This window comes from Arachis duranensis, chromosome 9 (genome assembly GCF_000817695.3).
Source record: "Arachis duranensis cultivar V14167 chromosome 9, aradu.V14167.gnm2.J7QH, whole genome shotgun sequence".
Lineage (NCBI taxonomy): Eukaryota > Viridiplantae > Streptophyta > Magnoliopsida > Fabales > Fabaceae > Arachis > Arachis duranensis.
In genome coordinates this window covers 82,418,052-82,425,778 of record NC_029780.3, presented here as the reverse complement: position 1 = coordinate 82,425,778, position 7,727 = coordinate 82,418,052, and the positions used below count along the sequence as shown (strand labels likewise).

Genomic DNA, 7,727 nt, shown 5'->3' with positions numbered 1-7,727 from the left:
TCTTCTAATAAAAGGGCTTATACACTTCTCTGCTTCTAGTAATTTTCCTTATGTTTTACTGCTTGCTTGGGGACAAGTAAGATTTAAGTTTGGTGTTGTGATGACAAGTCATCTTAGGCTAGTTTCACAATCCTTTTTTATTTGTTTTTACTTGGTTTTCATGCATTCTTAGGCAATAAGTAAGTATTTGGATGACAAATTCATGCTTGTCTTGATTCAATCAAACATTGTAAATTTTGTGCATTTTTATGAGATTTATGCCATAATTACTTGTGTGCTAGGAATGAGGCAAATTCTTGTGACTATAGCCAAGCTTTGATGTATTTGTTTGGTTGATGATAGGTGGAAAGGAAGCTAAGAAAAGGGAAGACAAAGAGACAAAAAGAAGGCCATAAAAAGAGACAAAGGGAAGCAACGTTGGAGCCAAGGTTGGTGCTCCAACGTTGCTGGGAACGTTGCTCTCCACAGCCTGAAGAAGTATACTTCCAACAAGAATAACTTGAGCTACAGAGCTCCAAATGAAATGATTCCAAAAGCATTGAAAAGTAGGAATCAAGAAATTTCCAAGCATATATGGCACTACATGGTGGACACAAAAATTGAGGGAGAAAACTGCCCCAAAAAGTGCATAAACGAACATGTTACCAACCTGTAGTAAGGCCAGCTGACCTCTGCACCTTCGATGGAGTATAACTCGAGCTCTGTAGCTCCAATGATGCGCTTCCAACGACGTTAAAAAGTAGACATTCAGGGCTTTCCAAAAATATATAATAGTATGGGGTGGACATCACGTTTGAGCTTCCGAATCTGGCAATGTTCTCAACATTGGCGGAAACGTTGGAGGTCCAACGTTACCTCCAACGTTGCACTCCGATGCCAGCTACCCTGTCCCCTTCAAAGGAGCATAACTGGAGTTGTGGATATCCAATTGAGATAATTCTAGTTGGGTTAGAAAGCTTATATTCAGAGCTTTCCAACCATATATAATAGTCTATAGTGGGCATGAAATTTGCAACGTTGACAAGAGGACAAAGTGACGTCCCAAAGCTTGATTTGCAACATTCAGATTGAAACTTGAAAATTTGGCATCCACGCGCACGCGTAAGTGATGCACACGCGTGGATGTGCGAACGTTGGAGGTCCAACATTACCTCAAACGTTAGCCTCCAACGTCCGTGATAAAATTTCAGAAATGGAAGTTGGGAATTTTGAACCGACGCGTACGCGTCAGTGATGCATGCGCGCGGAAGAGAAAAATGCCAATGTACGCGTACGCGCGAAAATGCCAACGTTGGAGGGAACGTTGGAGGTCCAACACTGAGGCCAACGTCCCTGCTTTGTTTTTAAATTGCAAAAATGCAAATCTTGCATCCACGCGTAAGCGCACAATACGCGTACGCGTGGATGAGCATTTTTGACCCTTTTGCGCGGACGCGCAGAGCACGCGTACGCATGCATAGCGGAACGTTGGCCCTCCAACGTTGAGTCAAACGCCAATGACAGCAACTCTGGTTTGCTGGTTTGTTTCAAAGGGCATTTAACTCAACGTTGGCCCTCAAACGTTGCTCCAACTTCAATACCAAAAAGGCATAATTGGTACATTCTTCTCCTCAATTTCATCAGGCACCAATCCAATCAATCCCTGCTTCAATTAAGGCACATATCCAAGTACACTGAAGATCCAAGAAGAAGCCTATAAATAGAAGAATGTTTGAAGATGAAAGTAGGCTGGCTCTGCTAGAGAGCATTAGGAGTAGGGTAAAATAGAAAATCCTCTTTGAAACACTTTTAGTTTTTCTGCATTGTTACATTTTCAAGTATTGAATTCAAAATTGGCTTATGCAAATTTCAATTTCCTTTTCTGCTACGATTCTCTTCTGCACTTTCACTTTTCCATTCACACTGAGCTTGATTTACTTTTCCTACGCAATTTAATTCCTCTGCAATTGCTCTAAGCTTTGATCTACTGCTTCCTTTACTTTTCAGCACCCAACCCTCCTTTACATTTGATGCAATTTACATTCCTTGTTCTTTAAGATTTTGTCAATTTACTTCCTACAAGTGAGATCTGCTGTAATTTTACTTTCCTTGTCATTTAAGCTTTTGTCCAATTTACATTTTGCCATTTACAATTCACTGCAATTTACTTTCTGTTGATCAATTTCACCCAATTCACAAATGTTAGCTTGACTAGACTAATCACCCACTAAAGTTGCTTGATCTATCAATCCCTATGGGATCGACCTCACTCTTGTGAGTAATTACTACTTGATGCGACCTGGTACACTTGCCGGTGAGTTTTGTGTTGGAATTCATTTTCCAACCCATCATGGAGTTGCTTAAGGACTATGATTTTGAACCGAGTTATCACCCTAGAAAGGCGAATGTGGTAGTAGATGCATTGAATTGGAAATCTTTAACCATAGCTTGGATGAGGATCAAGGAAGAGGAGTTAGTGGATAACTTCATGGATCTTAAGCTGGATATTGGTGAAGCGGCCGGAAGAGCTTGTTTGAATCAGTTATAAATTACAAGTACGTTTAAGACAGAGATTTAGAAGGCTCAGCAAGATGAGCAAAAGTTTCAGCAATTGTTTCAACCAGTTGGTGATAAGAAGCGTGAAGAATTCACTAAGGATGGTGAAGTATTGTGGAGGTATAAAGGGAGAATTTGTATACCGGATGTCAGGAGTTTGACACAAGACTTGTTGTCAGAATCTCACAACGGTGGGTTTCTATTCATCCCAGAAGTATGAAGATGTATTATGACTTAAAGAAGATGTTCTGGTGGCCCAGGATGAAAGGTGATGTAGCTATAGTGGTATTCAAGTGTTTAATATGTCAAAAGGTAAAGATAGAGCATCAAAAACCATCCGGAATGCTACAGCCACTTGAGATTCCTCAGTGGAAGTGGGAAGGAATTGCGATGGACTTCGTGATTGATTTATCAAGGACTAGGTTAGGATTTGATGCGATTTGGGTGATCGTGGATCGCTTAACCAAATTCGCTCATTTTCTGCCTATCCGAGTAAACTATTCTATGGAGGAGTTAGCGAGATTATATATCAAAGAGATCGTAAGGTTGCATGGAGTGCCATCGAGCATAGTGTCAGACCGTGATCCCCGATTCACATCAAGGTTTTGGGGAGCTTTTCAAAGAGCTTTCAGTACAAAGCTATGTCTCAGTACCACATATCATCCACAAACAGATGGACAGTCAGAGAGGACTATTCAGCCATTCGAAGATATGCTAAGAGCATGTGTCTTGGATCAACCCCGGAAGTTAGGACCGTTACTTGCCATTGGTGGAGTTTGCGTACAACAACAGCTTTCATGCGAGCATAGGGATGGCTTCGTATAAGGCCTTGTATGGACGGAAGTGCCAATCTCCACTTTGTTGGTACGAATCGAGTGAAGTGAGTGTTTTGGGTCCAGATTTGGTAGCAAAGACTACTGAGAACATTAAGAAGATTCGTGCAAGGATTTTGACTGCACCAAAGCCGACAGAAAAGCTATGTGGATCAGAGAAAGAAACCGTTAGAATTCGAAGTATAAGAACATCTATTTCTGAGGGTTACACTAACAACCGAGATTGGAAGAGCAATCAAAACCAAGAAGTTGAATCTGAGGTTCATTGGACCGTTTAAGATTCTAAGGCACTTTGGGCCGGTGGCGTATCAAGTAACTTTGCCACCTCACTTGTCTAACTTGCATGACATATTCCACGTATCACTGCTCCACAAGTACACGTCGGATACGGCTCATATGTTAGAGCCTGAGTCGGTCGAGTTGAAGGAAAACTTGACTTTCCAAGTAACACCAGTAGGTATTGATGACACTAGTGTGAAGAAACTGCGAGGAAAAGAAGTTCAGTTGGTTAAAGTAGCTTGGGAGCGAGCAGGAGTTGAAGAGGATACTTGGGAATTAAACTCTGAGAAGCGAAAGGATTATCCTGAGCTTTTCTCAAGTAATCATTAAATTTTGAGGGCAAAATTTCTTATTTGGTGGGGAGAATGTAAGAACCGAGCTTAATTACCTGTTTAATTAAGTAATTAATATTGCCCAAATTAGGTTCCAAAATATTAGAGCGAGAATTTGAGGATTTAAATATGATTTTTGGATTCAATAGGTTTTTCTGAGTAAGAAAATGTATTTTCTATGAAAAACCATGAAAAACAGCAAACCGACAGTCAAACCAATTGAATCGGTTCAAATTTGCCTGGTACTGCGCGAGAAAAAGTGAAAACAGTCAAAAACCTTAGAAAAATATTAGAAATGGAAACCAGACGTTAATTTTAAAGGTTTGGCCCGAAGTTGGGCCAAATAGGCAAAAAATGCTAACGGGTTAGACCTGGCCCAAGTTGGGCCCAAGCCCAACATATAAATAGAGCCATTAATGAACCCATCAGCCCATTACACTCTTAAAAACACACACTCATGCTAAAAGGAAGAGAGGAAGAAGAAACCCCATGAGCACTATTCACCATCTTCTTCTCTAGCTTATATCTTGAGCTATAGAGCTTCGATTGTAACACCCTACCATACAGAATCTTATGCTTAAGTCATAAAATAGAGATGGAAAGGTATTACCACCTCTAAAATAAAAATTTAGTACGTATAGTAGTGTGAATAATATTTATAACTAGGAGCCTTTAAAAAAAGGGGTAAAACAAAATCGCAACTTAAAAAGCGCAACACTTCGATCGATAACGTAACGAATAAAGGAAAAACTAACGCGAGATTATATACATACAAAAGAGTGCCAAAAATAGGAATATCAAGACTCAAAATCTGGTTGCAAAGATAACTGGTCCAAGCATAGCAACATATATACATGTAAATAAAATGAGAAACCCCAAAGGAAACCTAAAGGGACATAAATACAAAAAACTTATTCTCCAAAACCTCCTCTAAGAGGAGTCATCACAGTTTGTATTATTTACTGGAGATAAAAGTATCTAAGCAAAATATATAAACCAAAAATAGAGTCTCGAGAACCAAGGATCTTCGCTAATCTAGAAGTCTCTAGCATGCTTCAGCGAGAAGCCTCACGTCCTACATCTAAAACCACAAAATCTGCATGGTTGAGAACCGGATGTTCTCAATATGGTAACAGTGCCCACATATCTAACATGTAATATCCTGGAAAAGCCAAAGGCAATTCTAGAACTTCCAACAGATAATTCAAAGCTTATAAACAAGCTAAACCACAATTGGCAACTGACTAAAGATCTTCAGTCTAACTAAAGACCTCCTAACTACCAGCAGGAGTATAATATGGCAAACACAGTTATATCAAATAAGAGATATACAAATAAGAAACAGATAAGGCATTTAGACAATTAGCAAGTAATATGCAGTCAATTAGGCAAGCTCAAACAATTCACATAATGTGCATATGATATATGCCTGTCCTAATGGCTGATGATATCATCTGTCGGTTATATAGCCAACCTGACAAGTCCTGGTAGCTAACCATTAGACTGTCCCTCTGTCATGTATCCCCAACTCGAGTTATTCTCAATCATCATCATGATTATCATAATCATAATCCATATCCAATACCCTCACTGATGTATATTCACGGGGACGAGCTCATCCAAAACTTTCACAGTGTCCGGCCACACTTACGACATAAGGTCAGTAGAGTATCGAGTCGCCACCTAGAGCACGTGGTGGCTAGCCACTGCTTTCACCCAGGAAAACTCGTATCTCAGATAGTGAAAGTGCAACATTCACATTTCATTCAATATGCATATATGCAATCATACTCAGCCATAACTCAATAATGGCCCCGTCGTAAATCCGGCAATAACTCAGCCATCCGGCTCATAGTTAAATCCAGAACCAGCCAATTTATCAATAAATACAGCCCATCGGCTCATGGCACATAAAGCACTTCCACCGCCATCCCCCGTATCTCATATAATCATCTTTGATTATCACTGATCATACATTTTCCCCTTTCTTCCTTCACAAGTTGTCACATCCCCTAGCTCCTTTCTCATTGCTTGGCATATCATAATAATTTAAGACATAAGGGGTGAGATCGAAGGCTTAAAAGTATGAAATTTGGCTTTTAAAACTCAAAAATCAACTTTGGGATGAAAATAGGGTCACCCGTACGCGTCATCCACGCGCACGCATGGATGGAAAAGTAGCCAAGCGATGCCTACGCGTCAGCCACGCGTACGCGTGGGTGCGTTTGTGCCCCACGCATAAAACTGGCACAGTTCTCACACAACTCTCGGGAAATTGGCTAGGCATTTGGTGCAGCGCATCGACACGCACGCGTGGATGGTGCATTTTCAAGAAACGATGCGTACGCGTCAGTCACGCCTACGCGTGGGGGGCATTCTGCTAAAAATATTTCTAAGTTAAAAGCCGCAGAATTCACAGATCCAACCCCCAATCTTCCGACAGATATAACTTCTTGATTTCAAATTATTTTTCACCCGTTCTTCAAATGGCATGAACATCCCGGATCCAATTTCATTTCTAAACAAGTTTGGCACAAAACGAGGATCCGGAGCCCAAGTTATGCTCCGTCAAAGTATGCCCCAAAACTATATTTTCATACAAAATCACAAAGTACCATTTTCAAAACAAACCAATTTCAACCCTTTTCAAAATCAACCAAAACATACCAATTTCATCCCTTTTTGAAATCAACCCAAAACATACCAAAAATCAACCTCAAGCCTCCTCAACTCATACATTCACATTTTTATCAATTTCACAACCACCATGCCAACATTTCAACCCATCTCAATCAAATGGCTAAAAATTCAAACACATTAACATGTCATACATCCTTTCTCATCCCAATTTCCAATAATACCATTTCCAATCAACCATAATTATACATAATCAATATCATACTCACCATCAACATGGTTTCACCCACAATTCAACCTCAATCAATCATCAAGCATATATCACAACATGCATTCCCTCATGCATCATACCATCAAGGCATCAATAATCATACTCACATGTATGACTACATCATATATCTCAACCATTCAATAACATCATCAATTCAATGCCTATCTTAGGCCCTTTAGCCTAAGTTTTCACACCACATTATATTTTAGATACAGGAAATCGAGACCATACCTTAGCCGATTTCCCACGCTCAACTGGAGCACTTCCAAACCACTTTTCTACAAGCTCTCAAGGTCTCAACACCTCCAAGAATAGATTTTTGCACACCAAAGCCCCCTTCCAAGCTTTCCAAAATCTCAATCAAGCTTCAATATTCACATACACACTACCTAAGCCACAATTATCATACCCAAACACAACAACTCAATACCCAAGCATCATAAAATAATAAATTATACAAGGGTTGAGAATCTTACCACACACAAGGTTCAAGAAGACAAGATTAATCTTTCCTTCAAGAGAGTTGGGTCTTATAACATCAAAGAGCCTAAAATCTCAACACTTTCTCCTTGAAATTCGAAATTTAGGGATGAAGAACTGAAATAATTTCTTGGCTTACCTTAAGAATAAAGTAGTGAGTTTTGTAGATCTCTCTGCGATAAAAATGTGGCCACAAATGGTGCGGCAATCGGAGCTCTAGATTAAAAGTTATAGTGGTTTAAAGATCAAGCAAGGGTTAGAACTTGAAAGAGTATTTTTCCCTTCCCTTCCACCATTTCCAGCATGTTTAGTGTTTAGTAAGGAGAGAGAGAGCTGAAAATTAGTGTTTTATTTTAGTTA

General features: G+C 39.8%; 1 protein-coding gene across 1 annotated transcript; it reads left to right on the top strand.

Moving 5' to 3' along the window:
- The first annotated feature begins 3,346 nt into the window (after nt 1-3,346).
- Nucleotides 3,347-3,977, top strand: LOC107466027 (uncharacterized). The gene is made up of 2 exons (XM_016085002.1): nt 3,347-3,535; nt 3,648-3,977. Exons 1-2 carry the CDS (start codon nt 3,347-3,349, stop codon nt 3,975-3,977), a joined length of 519 nt encoding a protein of 172 aa, XP_015940488.1.
- Nucleotides 3,978-7,727: the final 3,750 nt, after the last annotated feature.

What these genes read in the sequence shown, in the direction of transcription:
- LOC107466027 (XM_016085002.1), top strand. Translation starts at nt 3,347, where the DNA reads ATGGCTTCGTATAAGGCCTTGTATGGACGGAAGTGCCAATCTCCACTT. An exon ending in GTGGATCAGAGAAAGAAACC is followed by an intron (nt 3,536 to 3,647) that starts GTTAGAATTCGA and finishes GGACCGTTTAAG; the next exon opens with ATTCTAAGGCACTTTGGGCC.